At 33.7% G+C, this 23,950-nt stretch overlaps 2 protein-coding genes across 5 annotated transcripts in view; both read right to left on the minus strand.

Moving 5' to 3' along the window:
• LOC149828262 (folylpolyglutamate synthase-like) overlaps positions 1–6,905 on the minus strand; it is an 88,426-nt gene extending 81,521 nt beyond the window's left edge. For 3 of the 4 annotated variants that reach the window (XR_016434264.1, XM_090017483.1, XM_090017481.1), the window contains exons 1-3: positions 6,602–6,905; positions 6,292–6,472; positions 4,534–4,754 (exon numbers count right to left, since the gene is read on the minus strand). Coding sequence is in view for 3 of the 4 variants with exons in the window: in XM_090017483.1 (XP_089873609.1) it covers positions 4,534–4,716 (183 nt within the window). In the remaining variant the exon portion in view is untranslated. Of the gene's footprint in view, positions 1–4,533; positions 4,774–6,291; positions 6,473–6,601 lie in introns of those variants that run through there. The other variant, XM_090017482.1, reaches the window with a different exon arrangement.
• A 12,962-nt stretch (positions 6,906–19,867) lies between these two features.
• Positions 19,868–21,359, minus strand: LOC149828263 (uncharacterized). The gene is made up of 2 exons (XM_090016909.1): positions 21,040–21,359; positions 19,868–20,174 (listed from the first exon to the last, which is right to left on the minus strand). The coding sequence occupies exons 1-2, from the start codon at positions 21,259–21,261 to the stop codon at positions 20,088–20,090; spliced, it is 309 nt and encodes a 102-aa protein (XP_089873035.1). The 5' UTR covers positions 21,262–21,359; the 3' UTR covers positions 19,868–20,087.
• Positions 21,360–23,950: the final 2,591 nt, after the last annotated feature.

Genomic DNA, 23,950 nt, shown 5'->3' on the forward strand with positions numbered 1-23,950 from the left:
AACGAAATAAGTGGAAGGAACTTTATCCATGTATACAGGGGCCTAAGTGCTCAAAACAATTAGAACACAAGACAATAAGAGGAAATGTCAGTGTGACAGAGACTCGGTGTGATCTCAGTGTGATATATGCTCCTCTTCCTAAATGAATACAAGAGTGAGTGCATAAAGATTACAATAATGAAAGACAGAGACTCTCCCAGAAAAAAATACAAATAAGTAGCAATCATAAAATACAAAATAATGCCACACAAAGGAATACGAGACTGATGCAACTATAATGCACTCTAATACCAAGTTTAGGGGCTCCATGGAATAAGGTGTCAATGGTCCTTGAGACAGTTCCAACCATACTAGACAAGCATACCTAGTGAAATGGAGAAAGATTCTGGAACAGATTCAAAATCTGTATTATTTTGTGAAAATCATAGTGCACAATGATTTCACTAAGTCCAATTCATCATGGGAAAACAAAGCACCCTGAGATTGATCAACATTTCATATAAAAAAAAAATGCAAAATTTGAGACTAAAATTATCTACAGATTCATATACAAAAGGATTACCTAATAGAAGGTCCTGCTTTCTAAAGTTCATGTTGTCCATGTGTACAACTTGAGGGAGGCCATTAGAAGATGATTGACGATATATGACACACGTGCAATCTGTTTTTGTTTTAATAACTATTTTATGCAATGTTCTAGATATATACCATAACTCAAATTATAACAGCTAGAATATGGTATGGTATTGTAACACATCATAAAAATCATAAATTTGCATAACATTAACTTAAAAGATTTAGAAAAAATAAAAGCAAAAAATAAATAATGGTGATTAAGAATGAAGCTAAATAATATAATAAACATATAGCAGAGTAGAAAACAAATGCAATTACAAATAATTAAAGCATGATTTCATTCAAGCTAATCTGAACAGTCATAGTTCATGATACATAAAACACAAATGGGTGATAGAGAAAAAGGACAAATACTATGCAACAATCAAGCCAATCTAAAAACAAATTAAATATCTAATATCCTAAAACTCAAATTTTCTAGACTCAACTATAAAGTCGTGACAAGACCACTTTCAACAAAAAATTAAGTAAATCCTTAACATTTTATTTTTAGTTCTATTCCTTGCTCTTCATAAGCTCAGGAATTTCTCAACTTTTGAAGCTGGTGGCAGTAATGATGGGTCAACGACTCAACTTCATAAAGCATTCCATCTTCAAAATCCAGAATGACTTCTGATGGAGGTTGTTCTCTTCTTATATTTATCTCTTGTAAGCTAGCAATTATCCATCTCTACATGAACATTGGTTGAAATATTAGGAGATTTGTATTGCTTCTCAGAGTTGTGAACTATAAAGTGAAATTTGAATTGATATAGCTAAGTACAAATGCATAAAAACAATGCTTCATTGATTTCTTCCCAGCTGGTTCACAATATCTCTATGCTGGGTCACCTGTGGATCTTAGATCTACTGCTTATTCTGCTAATATATTTAACTCAAAAGCTCCAAAACAATGAATCTATGTCACAGGGACACACCCCTCAAGGAGGGGATAGCACGTCAGTACAACACATGGATTCGGACTTCGGATTCGGTGTGATTCGGGTCAGACATTATATAGATCATGTATGACATGCCAACACGATCTATGACGTGTGACAGTATCCGATACGAGTGACATGGTGTCCAACACGCATGACATGTTTGACACGTATAACATGGAGTTTGACACGTGTGACATGGTAAAAAATATGCTTATATATATAATATATGTATGGTTGTGTCCCCAAATCCTAATTTTTAAAAATTGTTGAATTGTACCAAGTGAATCCGCATTGTATCCCATACCCGCATCCGCATCCATGTGACATAGAAATGAATAATTTGTATGAGCATGAAAAATCTAAAAATAATTCATATATGCATTTCTTCACCAATATTCAAAGTTTATAATGTCTTACATCAAAATGTAGAATAATGGAAGAGAAAGGTAGAGATCACCTTCCTTGGCCACAACAAATGCACATCAGCGCACTGTCAATGCTGATTCAGATTCTAGATTAAAAAAAGACGGAGAACCCCAAAACCCAATTCTACAACACCCTAAAATGCATTTCCAATGTGATGAAAATAAAGTTAGATATGTTACGGGGTCAAAATAAACACAGCATACATAAAAAATCAGGCCAAAACTGGTTGGACTTGTCAAAAAAATGAAAGACAAAAACCGCCAGAAATTGCAATTCCAGCAGTGTTGGGTACCCCATGTTGGAGTTTATCCTACAATAAGTACATGTACCGTACAACACGTACTGTACAGGTAGTTTCAAGGGTGTATGTAATCATTTTTTTTCTAAGGTTAGTATATATCATAACGTATTGTATGATAACATTGATAAGCTACGTCTCTTAGAAGAATTACTATTGGGGGTTATTTGTTTAATTCCGCATAGCATCTATTAATCAGTGGCCTTGTTGTAATTTATTAGACCTACAAAAACACACAATATAGGAAGAGGAGCATGTCACACTGAGATCATGCAATTTAATTGCCAAAAGGACCTCTCTCATCTTCCTCAAATATTTCTTTTCCTCCAAAAAAACCCTCAATCAAGTATGTAAACGTGAAGCATTTTCTTCTAAAAGTGGACCTGAAAGTTGTCATTTATATGCAAGAAAAGCACAATATACCATAGAATGATAGAAACTAACACATCTATTACAATGATACCATCTAAGTGAAAAAAAGATTCTAAAAGTGCTTCTCATGTTATTAATATAATGAATGGAATAATCAAATAAAGATTATGCCATAATCTATAAGGCATCAACCCTTCATTTTCACAAATTCCAGCCTTTCAAGGGTTTCAACACATTGATTTGAATGATTTCAATGTGCAATACACAGAGATGACATCATCCCACCATATTATAATCAAACTGCATCTTTTTCTTTTTCTCTGTACAATTATCACCCATCAAGCTACAAGTGCAATGTGGATCATAAAAAGTCCTTAACCTTAGGCCAGATGCATGCTTCAAAGACTATCTCCCATATGAATAATAGGATAGAAATATTCTATTCATTAACTATGCTTTATATTGTAAGAACCAGAGTTACCGGAAGCGCCTAGGTAAAAGGGGAAGCGCGCTTCCCCGAAGCGCGCTTCCGAAGCGCGAGGGGAAGCATCCCCCTTTTTGGGGAAGCGCGCTTCCCCCACGCTTCCCCATTTTTTTCATTTTTTGGCTTCCCCTCGCTTCCGGTTCGCTTCCTAGGTCGCTTCCAGTTCGCTTCCTAGGTCGCTTCTGAGACGGTTCAGAATTTTCTTCTAAGTAGTCCCACGCTTTCCCGCTTCCTAAATTTTTGAAAGTGCCTCACTTCCCGCTCCTGCTTCCCGTATCGCTTCCCGCTCCCGCTTCCTCGACTGGTAACTCTGGTAAGAACTTATTTTCATGTATTGACTTGTTGATAGACTGATGAAACTACTTCAACATAACCTGAGACCAATTAATTTATAGGATACTTGAAGAACATATCACAGATTCTTTGGCCCAGAAAACCATTTGTGATTTCTCACCATCTTACTAATGTCACAACTATGTGCATTCCAAAACCTTCTTAAACAGTAACATGTACAAGTCATAAATACAGAACTATTGTGAATGTAAGCTGAATAATTTTACTCCATCCTCATCATAGCAACCACAACAGAAAAGAACTAAACAGCACTAAGCAACAACAAAAGATCAAAAAATCCTCGACTTCTGAACATAAAAGCGTGATCCATGAAACTAGAAAAATATTGTTTCTAATGAACTTATCAAAAACTAACCATTACAAACAAGGATATCTATCCATGAGCAAAAATATAAAATAACAAAACTGAAAATTCCCTTTAAGCACATCTAAGATCTACGTAAAGTTGGCAAAAACCCCTTTGTGTATGCTAAGGGAGAAAATTTGGATAACTGAAGATGGACTTCATGCCAAATGAGTCCAAATTTCTTCATAAAGGTGAAAAGTAGGTTTCAGAAAGAAATTTTATTGGAAAAGAAAACAAAATGCTCTAGGTTATATTGTTTCACATGAGCTGCTCAAATAATTCAATATCTATGTGCCAAAAACAACCTTTGCATGATAAGCCATCACTTGGTCATTTCAAAATATTCACATATATTATACAATTTTTGGTTTTTGTACAAATGTGAATATTCACTCAAAAATATGACGGCAGCCATGGTACCAAAAGTCAATGATATACACACTTGTTCAAGTGCCATGCTTATTTGGAGCAAATCATGCATAACCAAGAAAAATGAGTGCCAAATCTCTTTTGCCAGTTTTGGGAACAAAGCATTATGTAAAGCATACATAGTATCTGCTGATAACATTACCTCTTAACCTAGTTAATACATGCGGCAACTAAATTCCTCAGCATAGAGATGTATAAATTTACGTGCATATATTATTGTTACACAAATGAGATTGAATAAACTCAAAATGTTGTATGCACTTACCTTAACATACTTCTCCATTAACTGTAATTTATCATCTCGGTGACCTGTTCCTGTCGGGCTGGGACTTCCATCCCCACGTTTACGACGGGAAATAAGAGAGGAGAGTGCTTCCATAGCTGTTTCATAGGATGGCAACGGGGATGGATCACAAGGTACTGCCTGGTTGACCTTATTGCTCCCCATTTGTTTTTGTGAATCCAACTAATCATCCTCATAAGATCCTGCAATTAAATATTCTGGGCATTCGCAGCCAACAACTAAAAGTATCTTTTCTTTAGTATAAATGTAATATATCATATTTTGCTGTCCAGTAACTTACAAACCAGTTTAGTATGTATGTGTGAGTGAGTGTGTTATGTGGCTATTAAAGGATGCCTGTAACGACAATGTTAATATAAGCTAGAACAAGACTATACTAGGGCATAGAAAGGGAACTATTAGGATTTTCCACATGCAAATGAAATAATAAAGGTCGCATATTGGTAACGCATCAAAGAGATCAAATAACTTTTTGACTCAATGCATTTCCAATATGACTCCAAACATAAAGAAAATAACAAAAAATATGGGTGCACAATGTACATAATTTTCATATGTCAAAATGGTAGTAGTGTGTTGACTGGTGAGCTATGCTTGGTGGACACATATTGGTGTAAGGTTAGGCTTAGGAAACCATACATGAGAACAAGGGTGTCATATGCGTGTGTATGCACAAAAGAATACTACATGCATAAACTTCAAGCTGTGTGTGCGTGAGAGAGAAAGAGAGTTAAATTAGTAATATAAAGTAAAGGACTAAGAGTTGATAAAATACTAGCATTTTATTTTACAATTATTCATATAGTGATTCAAATAGAACCATGAAGATAAGACCAATATGAAGTCATCATAGTGTTTTAATTAGAGGATAAAAAAAAACAACCATAATACATTATATATCCAACAAAGAGAACACTAAAGAAATATTAATAAATAACACATTAAGTTAAAGTGTCTAGGTGCCGCCAAGTGTTGAATACATTCACAGCTGGATGGTAGAGTGTCCAGGTGATATGAGTGGGTGAGGTTATAGTTTACATATATCCTGCACCCTGTTCTTTGGTTGGTTTTTTCCTGTACGGAATGTAGATAAATACAGATACAAGGTGCCTCATTCATAACACTCCAATAAAGTCTTGTTAAAGCATGTTCCATTGAAAGATTGCTACAAAAATATTAATTGAAAGAAAAATGACGAAAGCAAAAAAATAAAAGGAAAGGAAAACCCTTGAAAGAATTTAGAACAATTGACCACCAGCTTCATCTCTTTCAAATGCAGCAACAAATGAGCTGGCAATAGCAATAGTAATAATTATTACACAACATGAAGATGTAAAAAATTTATAAAAGCCATGAACTTGCACAGGATCTATTCAACTGAAGTACTATACATAAACAAATACTTTTTCCTACAGATGTCACTTGACAATGCAAAGGAGGGAAAAGAATCTCTTGAGGGGAAGTCAGCCCCTAAAATCAACGTGTGACCCCGTTTTTCGGAGCAAAACGTTTTCGTCGGAAGAGATCGGACTCTGTTTCTCATGAGCGAATTACTCGCGACACAAAGAAAATCCCTAGTAATACTAAATAAAGTGCATGAATTTATGATACATGACTTAGCATATATACCAAATCATTGATCAAAAGGCAATTAATGGTGATATATCTCCATTTCAGTGGAGCATATGTTCAGAGAGAGAGAGAGAGAGAGATTCATACCCATGCCTGGCAGGAAAAATCTAGTGTTTGTAAAGGGAAGTGTAGAAGGAGGGCCAAATGTGGTGATAGTTATATGATCAGCACCTCCACTTTGCTGTTCTAAACCTCACGGAATCTGACCCCCTCAAGAGTGCAGAAGGGATGCAGAGCAGGAAGACTCATGAAACAGGGAAAGTGCGACCTGCAAAACACACAAGCACACACACATACACAAATTCACTCACACACACAATCATTATATCAATCCTTGATTGGATCTTATTAAAAGCTGGTCATGCAAAGACGGGACAAGATCTAGATTAAAAATTACTCTTAGGCTGTGTTTGGGAGGTTGATGTCGGAGGAAACAGGAGGGGATCGAAGGTGGTTACAGAGATCCTGAAAATCCCAGTGAAGTGAATATTGTTTGGGAGGAAGGAGGTCTGGGAATCGCAAATGTAGGCACGTACGTATTCAGGAGGCTCCAAATCCCTGTTTTCCCCTTTCAACTCCTTCACAATTGAGGATATATTTGCAACCCTCGTTGTGAAAGGATTCCAATGCCATTCCGGTGGATAGCCTCTCTCTCTCACAGTCTCTCTCTCCTCTCTCTCTATATATATTAGGTTTTCGGTGTATTTCTCTCTCTCTTTGGTTTGCGTCTAAGCAACTCTCTCCCTCAGTGTATATTTGGTTTGGATCTTGGTAATCCAAATCCAACATAATAGTTACATATGGGAATCCAATATTTTATATCTGGCTTACATCTAGGTAAACCAAATCCAACATAATAATCATGATAGTTGCACATGGACTAAGACCACAACTATATCCCAATTTACATTTTGTTTGGATATAGCTAAACCAAGCACTACATATATTGAGACATGGGACTCATATCAGAACCATATCCAACATAATTGTCAAACATGGGGCTGAGGTCAAACTAGAATTGAATTCATATTCATGCTCAATTAGAAGACCTATACGACATCCATATCTGACTTGGGCAATACCAGATGTACATTTGTGTAGGATTTGGTCAGGCCTTGTGTAAGTATGAGTCAAACTTAGATTTAGATGTAAGAATGTGCTTAGACCATTTATATCCTTATTTGTATGGGTGCAAATGGATATGTCCAAACCTTTAATATTCAAATTTGCAACTTTATTTTGCATACAAATGGTAAGTCATACTCACAAACCATATTATAAAAAAGTTGTTCTCCAAATCATGGAATCAAGTGGATCATGGAATCAAGTGGAGTTGCAATCCAAATCCTTGAAGAAATAATTGGTATTTCCAAACAATCATGGAAGTTGATATTTTCCTTTTGTAGTGGATTCCAGTATTTGTATCTCCCTCAATTCCCTTTGAATCCCTAGGTTCCTACTATATTGTTGCTTAAAATATACAGAAATTGACTGTACTATACGGTAAAAATAACATTTCATTAAAACCCCACAATTTACCAAAATCTCTCTCTGCAAATAGCTGACCTTTTTATCTTTTGCATATGCAGATATCTTGAAATTTGCATAATAATATTTGTGAACATCCCTTTAAACTCAAACATCAAAACTTTGCAAATACCTAACTCAGTTTGCATACATAGCCTCCAAATATATGAAGTTTCTCTCAAGAGATCTACAAATACATATCGATCTACTCTACATAACTTTGCATACTTTGTTGAATCATATATAAAGTTGTTTTTATTCATTTTGTTTCTCCTTTTTATTTGTTTCTAGAAAGAATCATAACCCTTTTTCTCTTTAGAACCCTATGCATTTTTTTCTCACCCCATGCGGCAAGTCTCGTAAAATAGTTTTGCTACATTGTAATGAAGTTGCAGTATCATCCTTCACACTGACTTTCCTAGTTAGGTCAAAAGTTGAGTTTTATATGAACAATATATATATTTGCATATTGTTTATTTCATTTTAATTTTTTTTTTTGTAAATATGAGCATTTAATAGCCCCATGTATATATGTGTTTGGTTGTTGTTGTTGATATTTTTTATATTTCTAAGTGTTTTATTTAATATTTGCCATCAAATTTATTGTTTAGGGTTAGTTATGTTTAGTTTTTTATAAATAGATATTTGTTTGCGTTGTAATTGATTTATGTTTGTTTGTTTGTCATTTAGTTAATATTAGTGTTTTTGTATTGGTGTAATGGGGTTAGAGTTTAAGGTGCACAACCATTGAATAGGGGTTAGAGGGTTATTGTGGGTAGTTGATTTTTAGAGTGGTTGTTGTAGGTAGTTATATTAATTAAATGTATGAAGTGTATATGAATGGTATTTTCTCATATATTATTTCCATTAAATGAATGATATGTTGTGTGGGTGGTGTAGGCAGTTAATAATAGACTTTGAAATTGTTAGAGTACACTACCACTCTACTTAGAAATCTATAATTGTCTCCAAAAATAGTAGTTATAAAGAATTTATTGCTTTGATGTCTTGTAAAATTGAATATGTGGAAGAGTAAATGATCATTTAATGCAGTTTTTCTTCAAACCTAGATAACCAATATATATGGATGGATATATTGGACGATGATGATGTAAAATCGATGTTATTTTTATGGTGACATTTATTTAGTTGCTCGCAAAGCTAAATAAAAAAGTGGATAATGTGCATCTATATGAAGCACCATCTATCAATCTCCCTTGACTTTGCCAGAATTAGTTACACTAATTACAACATCTTCTTCTCCTTACTTTGACTCCCCTACACACCCATCAAGGTGTATTTGTGTTGGACATGGGTTTGATATGAAATTTCATAAACCATACCTAGCTCCATGCACTAATCGGACCCTTTTTGTCCAACCCGATTTCTAAATGAACCCCCTTTTTATCACCAAACCTTGACCCTATAGTGTTTGGTATAGGTTTGGGTCTAGGTCAACTCGACCCATTGACATCACTAGGCATTCCCTCTTCTTTACCACCAAAAAATTAGAAAATTTTCTATTAAGAGTTGTCATTTCTCCACAATTTTAAAAGGGAAACCTCCTCTTTCCTTTTTAATTTTATGATATAATCCTAAATTTATCAAAATTTTATAAGATGGGGTATAACCACCCGACATGTCATTATCCATCAACCACTTATTGTGTGATAAGTATTGGGTTATTTACAAAAACATTCCCAATTCTCTTTGATAGTCGAAATCCATGACAAAAATTTTTGGTAGTCCATATACATTATTTATTTTAGAACAGTTACAATGATCTATGCCATTTAAATCATTTACAAATTAGTCATTGCCATATGCAAATTTATAAAGCAGTCCCTAAGTTTTCATCAACCCATGTAAATTAGTCCCTGAGGTTAACATTTGTTATATTGAAACCATGGTGTATAGTGAAAGCCAAATCTATGAAAACAGAAAACCTATGAGGGATCGAAGATGGTCCCATAGTATACATGCCGTTAGCTTTATGGAAAAATAGACTCTGTGCATAATCCCTGCATTGACATTAATTTGATCGAACACCTTATGATTTTAACTCTACAAATCAAGAGGGGCCTCTCACGAGGTGATCAAACATTTTTAGTAGCAATGCGAGAGGAAGAGGGGGTGAGACCCTCTAAATGTAATACCCAATAATTTTTTATGATTTTTTTATAATTATTAAATAACTAAAAATAAAATTTGATCTCAAGTATGGTTTATAATTTTAATATATATTTAAATTTTAATTGGTATTTAATTTATATTTTAAATTTAGTTTGGTTTTGAATATAATACCTAAATTTTTTTATAATTTTTTAAATAAATAAAGATAAATTTTATGACACGAATTTGGGTTAAATTAGAATTGAATTTGAATTTCACATTAATTTGAATTAGAATTAAAGGTGAATTTAATTTGGATTTGAATTAAATGTGAATTTGAATTGAATGTAAATTTGGATTTGAGATTTAATTAAATATGAATTTGGATGTGAATTTAAATTGAATTTGAATTCAATCTGGAACTTAAATTGAAATGGATTTCAATTAGAATTTAATTAAGGAATTTAATTGGAATGGAATTAGGAAGTAGTTTAATTAATTAAGGTAAATTGGACCATAGGGACGCCCCTTAGGTGGGACCCACACCCAATCCAAGGTGGGATGCTCCACGTTCCTTCTTTCTTATTTAATCTAATTAAAGGGAACCTAATTAGCTAAATTGAATAGAATCTTAATTAACTATGAGATATATATGGTATTTATATTTAGTTAGGAGACCTACTTAGATTAGGTCATTAGGTTGAAAATTGGAAACTCTCTCCCTCTCACACGTTTATGGGAGAGACCAAGGTGTAGAAGAATATTGCCAAGCTAGAAAACCATTTAAAATAGGAAACTTCAAGTGCTTATATTTCCTGAATGTAAATAGTCAACAAGCCTAATAAGTAGACCCCCTCACACACCCCTTATCTTTCTCTTTATTTTTTGCTCTCTCAAGACTTTATCTTTCTTATTCCCAACTTATCTCTCCTATTCTCCTTCCTCCACATGCCCCTTCTTGGATAAGGAGTCAATGTTGGTGGTGGAGGTACATACAAAGGAGAAACGAATGGCAGTGTGCGCTTAGATGCAGAAATCTGACATTTGATCCTATATAGGTGAGCACCCTAGCTATATTTTATTGTATTTTAGGATTCAATCTTAGTTTCAAATATGAGTATGGACTTATATCAGATGTTTTTCTAAATTTGTAGACTTTGTTTGATCATGTGTGGTTTTTGGAAGTTGTTTCGAAATGTGCAAAGTCGTAGGACTTGGGTTTTTTGCGAAAAAATGTATGAAAAATCAATACAAATAGGTTCATATCTAGAATTGATTCATGTGAAGTCAGATCTTAATTCAAGATCATGGTTTAGAACCTTTGATTGAATCTATGTATGAGTTTTGCATCGATTTTTATGAAAGTATGCAAAACAGTACTATGTAGAGATGCAGTTTGGGATTTTGGATTATCCCAAATTCGAATATGGTATTTTTTGATGTATTTAGCACAATGAAAATGTGTATGCCTTGATTGAATATGATTTTTATAGATTATAAATCTCATTGGAAGGTTTTATAAACCTGAAATTTTTTTCGAAAATCATTTTTAAGAAAAAGTGTTTGTTTATGTAAAAATGTTGGATCTTATATTTGATTCATGATACATATGTTATTTAAGTGTTTAGAGAATGCTTAGATGTGTACATATATGCATATAATATGTTTATGTTGAATCAAAATCATTATATGCATGTTATTGGTGTTTTTTTATGAAATTGTAAAGTTCTTTATGCGTTTCTTGAAAATGCATGTTGTGCTGCTTAAAACAAATTATGATTCCTAAAAAGGTTTAACCCATAAATTCTCAAATTTTGAAGGATGTTTCATACATGTAATAGCAATTAAAAAAAATAAGCTCATTTGAGTTATAAGTTGGGAGATATGACCTCTGCAAGTTAGCATAAAATTTTTGCCCTAACAAAATTTTTATATTGGTTGTATGTTTTTATAGATTTTACTACTTTCAAACTATTTAATACTTATAGCCAATATTTTTATGTGTTAGTTTATATATTAAAAAATATAAATAAAAATCTTGTGCACTGATTTATTACGGTTTGAGAATTAAAAACCATAGAAATTAGTTACAGAACCTAAAATTTTTAGAATATTATCTATCCAATAAAAAAAACAAGCTATAGTGCATAAATTTTAATTCTCTACTGGGATGAAGTTTAGACATGATTTCTTTTAGAGTTTGTATAAGAGACACCATGTGACAACTATGATTTTTTTGGATGATTTTTTTTGTAAATATGTTGGTTGAATTTTCAAAGGAATAAGATTTTATTTATCTTAAAAATATTAATTATGATAGAGTGAAATATAAAAGTTTGTTGAGCATTTATTTCAATGTAATTTGAATTAGACGTAACTTAGACTTGAATTTGAAATTTTTAGAATTTAGTGGAAGTTGATTTGAACTAGATCCTTGACAGGAGCCCTAACCGGATCCTCTTTCTAAAAGATGGGCCCAAAGACCCCTTTTAATGCCCCAAATATCTCTACTCTCTCGCTTCTCCCTTATCTCTCTTCCTCGTCTTTCCTTATCTCCATCTCACAACCTAGCTGACCCCTTCATCTTTTCTTTTCAATCCCCTTTATCCGTCATGCCTCTCTCTACTGATGAGAACCCCCATTGACATTGGAGGAGAAACTCACAAGGAGGAAGAAATTTGTAATTTATTTGACGGGTGAGGTAGAAATGCTATGACTTAAGTTATTTGTGTAGTTCGGGCTTTCGTTAACAACCTTCTTCACATACTAAGAAGTTTTTATGTATGATAGCATAAAGATATGATTTAAAGTATGTATCTCTACCATTATTTGGATTAGATGTGTTTGATTATTATTCTGATCCATGAAATTTACATATGCTCAGATCTTTGTATTTTTATATACCCGTATATATTCATGTCTTGTAATCTTGTCTTTATTCAAACCTACGTGTTGTTGTAGATCTCAAAACTAGGTGTTTTTCTTTTTAGATATATTCAGATCTGTATATGATATATCTTGTGATTTTTTAACCTTGCCAATGACAAGTACATTAAACTTTCTTCAGTATTGTGGCATGCATATATGCACACAATTACGACAAATTGTCAAGGCTGAAACAATTGTTGTTAGTCCCCCATAAAAATTTTTTGGGTGCTTTATTGCCATGCTTTGATAGTGTTGGATTTTGACATTTGACCCTTTGGTTGAAGATATTATAAAACTAGCAGTCCAACTCATCTACTCATCTGATTCTGATTGCAAGTCATTCCTCTATAAGATTTGTTTTTATTGCAAATGGTACCTCACAATATTTTGTCTTGCTCATGTGTGCATATGCATGAAAACAAAATGCACACTATGGTTTTGTCTTCACTTTGATATTTTACTCATCTTTATCATAAATGTTTTTATGTGCATCACATCCTTGGTATTTATAGTTTAAACACATAAAAATTGACCGTGTTTTTTAAGTTTTACCCCCATTAGTAAGTTCTTACCAGCTCACACATGTGAGTTGGCATGTGTTTTGAGAACAAAACATAAGCAAGATAAAATTAGGTTTTATCTAATTGTATTCAAAATGCATTTTTCCTAAAACCCATTTCTCTTATTGTGAAAAAAGAAACACCCCAAAATCAACTTGCTTAAATACATGCCTACCAACATGCACTCGAACAACACATGCAGACATGCATGCAAACCACATGGACTTGCATGCATGACTTCCTAGATTAATATTGAAGAAACATGTTGCAATTCTAAAGGCTGATTGAGTTGTAAGAATCTGTGTTCAAGTATAATTGATTCGCTTGAGCTTAGTTCTGTATTGCTACTATTTTTTCTGCACTTCAACACATTTAGGCACTTGTTAAAATTTGAATTCGGCTTGAGTTATCGTAGTTATGTATTGATGAGAGTTTTTTATGAACTTCATCATATTTAGGCACCCTGTTAGAATCCGAATTGTCGTGAGATGCCTTAGATCTGTATTGCTGCGAAAAACATTGGAACTAAGAACTTTCCATGGTTATGAAATTTTGTGGTGCACACACGCACAAACTTTTATGTGGCTGATTTTTTGCATATAATTGTTGTGCATACACCCTCAAGGGACGACCTCATGTAGACAGGTACATACATGTGCCTTAGGTAAGCATGTTTGGGTCGGCGATTTTGTGCAAACATGAACATGTTTGAGAAATTTGAAAGCATTTTCAGACCTATGGCTGATATTATATATATATATATATATGTATATATATATATATATATATATATATATTTATATATATGCTTAGCTAGCAAAATGGTATGTGTTTTGCGAAGTACGCTCACAAAACAAAACACATAGACTTGTGGTTATACCTCTGTACATATGTAGTTTCTCTACACATGCCTATATTATGTATTTTTGTGGAATACTTTGGAATCTGAATTGTTGCAAATACATTGAAACAAATTTTCTATTAGTAAACCATGAATGAAAGATCACATGTACAACACATGAGTATGATAGTGGGATCATAAATTATGAAGTATGTTAGTATGATGTTGGTGCCTGTTGTATGATGTAGTGCATATTGAATGAGGTAATGCATGTGAATGACATATGTATGTGTTGCATAATAATAGGAATAAAATATGCAATAATTAATTTTGTTATAAGATCAATGGATTGTCTGAGCCCAAATAGGTGGCCCATGACCTTGTCGAAGGTCAATTATATTAATATGTGTTGGTGCCATAAACTGGTGGGCGATAATCATGTGACGAGTTGATTGAAAACATATGTGCTTGTGCTTGTGTAGGCTATTGATTTTTTTTTATAAATAATAAATTATGGTTTAAGCATATATATGTCAAGAGAATTAGTTAAATAATAAGTAATGTGTAGGCTAATTCTCTTATGGCTTAATGAGAGAGTAAGCAGTACTATTAGCTTCGTGGAGTTTTATCAAGCATAGAGGATTGCTTTTCCAAGCCACCGAGAGAGGGGATAGATACCACTTACGTCGTGGGGTGGTAGTGATGTGATTCAGCTGAATTAAATTATAATATATTAGGTTGAGGGTGTTGGGTTTCTCTCTCGATAGGATCGTCCCTCACCTAAGGATGAAAAAGATGGTAAAAGCCAAAGTAATAAAATAAAAAATATACCCTCTGAGTCATGCCTCTAATATGAATATTGTATGTGTTAGTACTCACATAGTATTGTGAAAGAGAAACAAAAGTGCATCGTGCAATTAGTGAAGCATGGCATGTATCATTTAAAGAAGAAAAATGTAAATAAAAATATTGTAAGTTACACATGCCTATGGTGGACGCTTCGCTTGCACTAGTAAGTCATGCATAAATTGAATGATCATACATAATTGAGAATTTTGAATATGATTTTGAGTTATTATGTAACAATTATTTGTTTGTGCATTGATAGTTGTTCATTTATTATATATATATATAAAGAATGTTGTTTCAGTATGCCTATTTCTATGCATGTATGCTTAGTCATTGTATTCCTACTCGGGGCTTGTTGATATCTGACCATATATAAATAACTAAAGCAGTTATGAAATGCTACAACAACATCAACAACCAGTAATTTTTTTTTCTCGAGAAATTGAGTTTTTAGATAAAACATAATTATTTATTTTAGAAAACATTATTGTTTATTTTGGATTTGTATTACTCTGATTTATTGAGATTAAATTATTTGAATGAGGAATGTTATCCACATTAAATTCAGTCGTATGAGGAATGTTATCCACATTAAATTTAGTCGTATGATAATTGAATGCCTTGTAACTTGCTTAAGGTTTTAATCCAAAAGTAAAAGAGGTTTTCACTGATAAAAAAATATTCATGTTTTTCTAGTTAAAAATCTTGGGGCGTTACAACTTTGGTATTAGAGCAAAAAGAAAATATTGGCACATGATACGTCCAGCAGACCGACATTGCTCAGTAAGTAAGTTCTATTTTGTAATTTGTTGATATTATAAGGGTTTTGTATGATATAATTTTAAATTGGTGCAAATAAGAATCTATATGAAATAATAATGACATCACATGTGTTTAGTGTCAGAAGACTTAGAGCTTACATACATTTTCTTTTGAATAAGATGGTCAGACGACAACATTAGGGTTGGATCATGCAGAGCGACTTTCTCTTGAGAGCTCTAAATATGTTGACTACCGCGTGCCAAAACCTCATGAATAACGAGAGTAATGACAATAGAAATCATGAGGGCATCAAAGGAGGGAATCATGCAGGAAACCGTGGAGCAAACTACAAACATTTCATGGCGATAAATTCCACATCCTTCACAAGAAAGGAGGGCCCAGATGCTGCAAAGAAGTGGGTCCATGCGATCTGAGAAAATTTGCATCTATTGGAGGATCCCGATAATAGGTAGGTTACGTTTGGTGTCTACCGTCTGAAGGGAGACGCCAAGAGCTAGTGGGAGACTGTACGACAGGTGATGTAAAACCTATAATTTGTTAGGATTATAAATAAATAAAGAAATCATCTTTATCCTCAAGTTAGGAATGTGTTTTTGGCTTTTAAATTTTATTTATTAGTATTTTACATGTTTAATTGCTCATTTCTAGCTAATAAGAGCATAATTGATATTTTTAGATTTTTTTTATAATTAACAATTTAAAATATTTAATTTATAATTAAAACTATATACTTTAGTGAGTTATGACTTTGCAAAGTGTTTTGAGCCTAACTGGATGTATTTTGGAAGCTTGCAAAAGGATTTTGATCAAAAGGGTATTTTGGTTATAAATAATTTAAGTAGAATATTTAAATCAATATAATTATTAATTTAAGAAAATACTTAAACAATAGACTATTTAGAGTTAGAATACTTTATTTTGTTTTAGCAAAAGGTAAGATTTTGTTTTAGAAAAGAAATACATTTTTAAAATGGACCTGAAGTCCATATGGCATTGGACAAAATGGGCCGACCCAAAATTAGGGGTTTTATGGATTTTAAAATAAGTAAAAAGGTTTATAATTACTTTTATTTATCCTTTTTTTGAAATCTAAAATGAAATACATATATACCATATGGTATAGTAATTTTATTATTATTTTTTACGTATTTTAGAAATCGATTAAAGTTTGAGTTGATATGGATAAAAACTGGATCTGATTTGGACCCGATTTGAATAGGCACACAAGGGAACCTAATTGGGACTAGGTGGGCCCACTAGGAAACCCGATCCCCACCCTCTCTATATCTTCATTTCATTCCCAAATAGTCGACACCCCATTCTCTTCCTCCTTTCTTTTGGGTTTTGAGAAGACCTAATTTCTTCTTCCTTCTACCCTGGCCGACAACATTGGAATCCATGCCTTCTAGTTTTCTCGAGGTTTGCACCACCCACAATGCCATCAATGATCATTGGTGAGTTCATCTCTTCCCTCATTTTCTCAATCTCATTCTCCATCTTCTTCATTTTTTGGGGTTTTTTTCCTCATAATCGACCCATTGTCTTGGGATTTGCATACCACCCTAGTCAAATTTCTTGGGATTTGTGCCTGCTGCTGAAACATTTCCCTTGGAATTCATGCCATAGGTGAGATCCACATCCTGTTCTTCATCTCCCTCTTTATTTCTCTTCTTTATCGATTATATTTTTTAAGAAACCCTTATAGTCGACCCCTCTAATATGGGATTCTCGATTTTTATGCTTGATTCCCAGCCATGAGAGTCATGCCCTGTAGTTGACGCCATCTTTATCAGCAACATTAGCATGGATTTCATTTCCTTTACCTTCATATTTAATTTTTGCCTTTTTCAAATCAATTTTTCCAAGGAAATTAATTCTACTTTGAGAATTACGCATTAAAAAGCATGCAACTGCTGTTGGGAACGTTGGGACTATGTGCAGATAGAGGAGAACACCCAACATAGTCGATCAGCTCGGCCATTGCCATTTTTGGTATTGTTTGGATCAATTCTTGAGAAATCAACTTACCTGATTTTCGATTTATGCTAGTTTTTGTGTGGAGAGACCTCCTCATTATTTGTGCAACCCTATACTATCAGTGGGAGAGCACTCCAGTTGAACCAATTTTATTGTTTCTCCTTGGTGTTGCACGTGCACACCAAGTATTCGGTGAATTGCTAAAGCGGCAATTTGTTGTGGTTTTTGCAAAAACCCTTAGCTTTTTGGGTTTTGCAACATGATATTTCAGATCTATGAGGGTAGGATCCCTAAACTAAACTTTTTGAATGCTTAATTAGGTTGCTTAGTCATAATCTAGTATGTTTTATCGTTATGTTGATTGATTTGTCTAGCGTAGTATCGTGTTATCAAATTAGATTTTTAAGATGCCTAATGTAGTGATTATGTTATAATCTAATGGTTTAACGTAGTAAGCATGTAATTAGAATGATTAAATTAGTTATTTAAATATATAATACAGGCTTAAAATTATGAAAATTTAGTTTATGCCTTGAGAATTATGCTACACACTAAGTTTTTGGTAAAATGCCTAAGCGAGCAAAGTTTTCAAAATTAAAAGTATTTTTAAATGTGATTTAAAACCAGTTTTCAAATAAAAATCATGTATTTAAAACTCAAATTTGAAGAATTTTTATACATAATTGAATCATGGTTACGATTACGTATGAAATACTTCATAAAATTGCATGTGAGCAAGCACAAATGTGCGTAGTAAACTATGTTAACACACACATTGCCAATGCAGCTTTGTGCACATGCTCATGCATTATTTATATTTACAATTGAAAGTGTATAGCGGCACATGCCAATTCTGTTTAGAATTGTGTGAATGCGTAAATGTATGTACCTTGTGAATATATGAATTATTATACAGGTACTGCAAATAAAATGATACTTAATGCTAAGTATCACAAAGCGACCATTGAGCCAATGCACATTAAAAAAGAAAATGAATGTAATATTTATGAAAATCAGGTAAACTACTCGTGGTGAGTATGTGATGTAAAAGCATCATGCAAACATTAAAATGTAGTTCGAAGATCATGCAGAGTGTGATTTAAATATGTGAGAATAGAAGTGTCCTTTTGTCATGGTTTAGGAGATCATGCTTGACATGGTTTTAGATAATGGAATATAGAGTGCAGTAGGGCCAAAAACTCTGCACAGTAAGGGAAGACATTTCCATTTATTTTTTAGCTTGGGCAGCGTAGACGAACATAGGCCAATACAAGAACTCTGTGTCCATCTTCCAATCACTGCATTGCATAATTGACCATTTGTGATATATTCAGTTAAGCCATAGAAGAAAAAAATAAAATACATAAAATAATAAATACTCTTACAGTTGTTTCTAGGTGGCTATACCCTCTATTATACCAAATATGTTTAAAATAATCAAGAAAAATTTTGCATTAGATTTATAGAATCACTTTTTTCATGTGCATAAACATATAGAAGTAGACATGTAAAATTTTCTAATGTTTATATATGTCATTGCATATGAGTATACATGTGAATGAAAAAGATATGTATAGGGTTATGTGATTGACCTAATGATTCAAGTTACATACTTGATAGAATGCACGTGAGATGCATGTGTCTGAGACACACAGAAAAGGCTGAGAGAAATGACCTATTTTTTATATAATTAAAATGCAAAAGTACATAAATAGTTCTAAGAACAGACCTAATGATTGAAAAAATGTAAGAATGCATATTATAGTCATGAGATGGACATCACTACAACAAAGCAGTAGATTAGCGACGACCACATTCCGTCGCTAATCCGTCGCTAACATGGTTAGCAATGGATTAGCGACAACGAGACGACAATATGCTTACGTCGCGAATATTTCGACGCTAACTGGCGACGGAATTATTCCGTCGCCAGGTCCGTCGCTAATTGCGACGGAATAACGAGCGCTATATTCCGTCGCCAATCCGTCGATACTAAACGGCGACCACGGCTTGGCGACAGATTTACTTCCGTCGCTATGCCGTCGCTAGATTAATATGAATAGCGACGGATGGTTCCGTCGCAAACACGAAAAAAAATTAAAAAAAAATTATTTGAAAATTAAATACCGAGAACTGTACAATTTCTATTTCCTGTAAATAAAAAATAAACCACACAAAAAAATTCATATAACAAGAATCTACAACAATTAATCGTTCCACCTTAAAATTAAGAAGTTTAATTATTTACAATTCAACAATTACAATTAGGAAAAATAAAAAAAATAGAACTTCTTCAACACAGTCCTCTAATCATCGCCAAGATTTTGTGCGTCTTCTTGTTCATTGTCTTTATCTGTCCCTTCAGCTCCACTACGCTGATTATCGCTAGCAGCCTACACAAGAAAAGAACAGTCAGTATTGATAAACAAAATATAATAAAATAAATTACACACTATATGTGATTCTATCATGTGCTCATGTCTGATCTAAGGCAATAAAAAAACTCTATATATGATTCTATCATGCTCATATGTGTGCTAAGGCAGTCAAAAACTTGAATATGTGATTATAGCATGTTCATATGTGTTCTAAGGCATCTAGAAAAACTCTATATGTGATTCTACCATGCTCAGATGTGCTTTAAGGCAGGCAAAAAACTATATATGTGATTCGATCATGCTCGTATGTGTGCTAAGACAGTAAAAAAATTGAATATGTGAATATAGCATGCTCATATGTGCTCTAAGGCAGGCAAAGCAAAAAATTTTATATGTGATTCTATCATAAATGATATATAACATGTTCATATGTGTTCTAAGGCAGTAAAAAAACTCTATATGTTATTATAGCATGCTCATATGTGTGCTAAGGCAGTCAAAAAACTGAATATGTGATTATAATATGCTCATATGTGTTCTTAGGCAGTCAAAAAACTGAATATGTGATTATAGCATGCTCATATGTGTTCTAATGCAGTCAAAAAAACTTTATATGTGATTCTATCATGCTCATATGTGTTCTTAGGCAGACAAAAAAACTTTATATGTGATTATAGCATGCTCATATGTGCTCTAATGCAATAAAAAAACTTGATATGTTATTATAGCATGCTCATATGTGCTCTAAGACAGTCAAAAAACTGAATATGTGATTATAACATGCTCATATGTGTTCTTAGGCAGTCAAAAAACTGAATATGTGATTCGATTATGCTCATATGTGTTCTAAGGCAGACAAAAAACTGAATATTGATTATACCTGAGAGGGACCTGGAATCGAAGATCCCCTATCCTGAACAGCGGCCTTGATCTCATTTCGGAGAAAGGGGGCGACAGTGTATTGGAAGTAGTTATTCAGTGATTCATTAATGATCTCGCGTACATCATCACCGGAAAGAATAGTCGGCTGCTTGGAGCTTATGTCGGCGCAAGAAGTCGGTGAGCCGTAACTGGAAGAACCAATAACTGGTGAAGTGTTCATATTACTCCCAAACCCGAACACGCGACCTTTTTTGGGTTCACCTGCTGCAGTCACCCATGCTGTAGGATCAAATGATGGATGCTGAGTAGCGTCATCGCCATATCGCTCTACCATCTGTTGCTCATATGCCTCCTACAAAATAATGTTTAAAGTATTCATTAATAATTAATGATAACATTATGATAACTTGCATATATATTGCAATGATTATTAATAGAATTAATACATACCGTTGTCGTTCTCGCCTTCTCTGATACGAAGACTCCCGTGGTCTTCCGTTTATGTGTTTCTACAAACACATCCTTATATGGTACACTGCCTCCTTTTTCTGCTTCCTGCAAAGTTAAATGACAAAAGATTTAGTACACAAGTTTGCAACAATACTTATAAAATTAATATTATATATTGATGAGTTACCATTTTCTTTATGTGGCTCCCAAATGTCTTAGATCCACCTGTGTGTAGATGGGCTTCGGGCATCTTCGATCGATTTTGTGCAGCCTTCGCAGAGCGATTTCTAAATGCATCTCCCGCCCACTTATCGCACATTTCATCCCAGTAATCTCTCCTGATAGTAATAGGACCATGGCCCTTCCACAGTAATGGATCATCTACCACGCCAGATGCTTTTTTTGCTGCAGTCTTCATAGTGTGCAGCATGTCTGCAAATCGATTGGCAGCCACCTTCTGCCACACCTTCCTTGCATCATTTTCTTCCACCGTAGTTGCGAAGCGATTCGAAACCTACAAATATTTTCAGAAAGTTAGTAGACATTGCTTAAATAAATTAAATATGAAACACATTAACTATGAAGAACAACTGTATACCATGAATGGGGACCACAATCTGTCTAACACCTCCTTTGGGTACTCTTTCCATTGAGCAACTGGTCCTGGTAGATGTTGAAGAAGTGAATTCCTAATCTCCCGTACTACTTCTTGTGGCTCAAACCTCATGCTGCACATGAATTGTTACACAGTAAATATCAATATAAAATATTTAAAATATATGCAATAATTAAAAACAAAATACTTACGGTCGATTATCGATATACACTATTCGAATGAGTCTTCTTGTGCCAGCCTGAGAAGACCCTGTTTCCTGTGTTGGCTGTTGACTTGTGCGATCAACTGGTGTAGGTGGGTCGTGTACAGGCGCAACATCATCTGTAAAAAAATACATTAGAAATTCTCAGAATGCGTATTTGAACTAATCAAGCATCCAATTAGTTATATGATATACCTATCACAGGAGCCCGTGAAGATGAAGGCTGAGCCTAGCTACTACTGGATGAGCGACCACTATAACCTCCGCGAACCATATTCTAACAAATAACATATGTCATACAATACATTCAAATAATTCACATCAAGTATTACAATGCATTCAAGTCATTCACATCAAGCATTGCAATGCATTCAAATAATTCAAATCATTCACATCAAGTATTGCACTAATTCAAATCATTCGTTAATTGCATAAATTATAATACATTCAGATAATTGAAATCATTCAATCAAGTATTATAATGCATTCGAATCATTCGTATCAAGTATTAATATACATTCAAATAAAATTTTTAACCATTCACACCAAGTATTGCAATACAACTCACATCAAGTATTACAATGCATTTAAATAGAGGTTTGTAGTATAAGATTTTGCTCACTAGCTTGAAAATTCTTCCTCGTCACTAGTTTGACTTTCTTCTTCTTCTTCTTCATTGTTTGCCCATCCACTTGGTACATCATTTGGATCACATTCCTCTATGAATGTTTCATCGGCCAATGGAGATATGACATGCATATCATGCGCAACATCGTGACCATAAGCGAAGTCATAGACATCATCTGATTGATAGTAATCACTGTCTTCAGCTAACTCATCTTCCTGTAACTGATCATACTCGGGGTATAGTTTGGATTTCACCTTGCAAACTGCCCACCATTCATTTCTATCTGACTTTTTTATACTCGGATATGAAGTATAATAAACTTGTTGAGCTTGCGAGGCTAATATGAATGGTTCATATGTTCCAAACCTGGATTTATGATTCACCTCCACAATGCCTGAAGCTTTGTCGAGTCTTGTTGCAGTTGGATCAAACCAATGACACTTGAATATCGTAACCCTGTTATTCATGCCTAAGTAAGTCAAGTCCATTATTTCCTCTATAACACCGTAGTAATCATGTTTATTTTCACCGTAGTTGCTACCCTTGACACACACGCCACTATTTATCATTGATTTGTTTATACCGTAGTCTTTTGTATGGAATCGATAACCATTTACGATATACCCGTTGTAGCATTGCACAACTTTGGTCGGACCATTTTCTAAATCACATATTCCTTGATCTTTAACATCACCATTGCGAACCTACGCACAAACATAAACAATGATTGTGATCACGATCAATTAAGTAACTTAGTGTTGTTTATAAGTACAAAATTTATGTTAGCTTCTTTACCAACTGTTTCAACCACTCCACAAACTTAGTTTCACGTTCTTTTTGTACTTCTGCATCAGTGAGATGTGAAACTTTGCTTTGCAACTCCAGATCAAATCGTCTGCAAACCACAAATACTTATATTACCGAGCCATGTATCCACATATAGAACATAAAAGATTTATAATTGAGTTGCATATACATATACTTACTCGATGTATGGGTCGATCGCTGAGCAA

Source organism: Nuphar pumila, chromosome 9 (genome assembly GCF_984573655.1).
Source record: "Nuphar pumila chromosome 9, dmNupPumi1.hap1.1, whole genome shotgun sequence".
Lineage (NCBI taxonomy): Eukaryota > Viridiplantae > Streptophyta > Magnoliopsida > Nymphaeales > Nymphaeaceae > Nuphar > Nuphar pumila.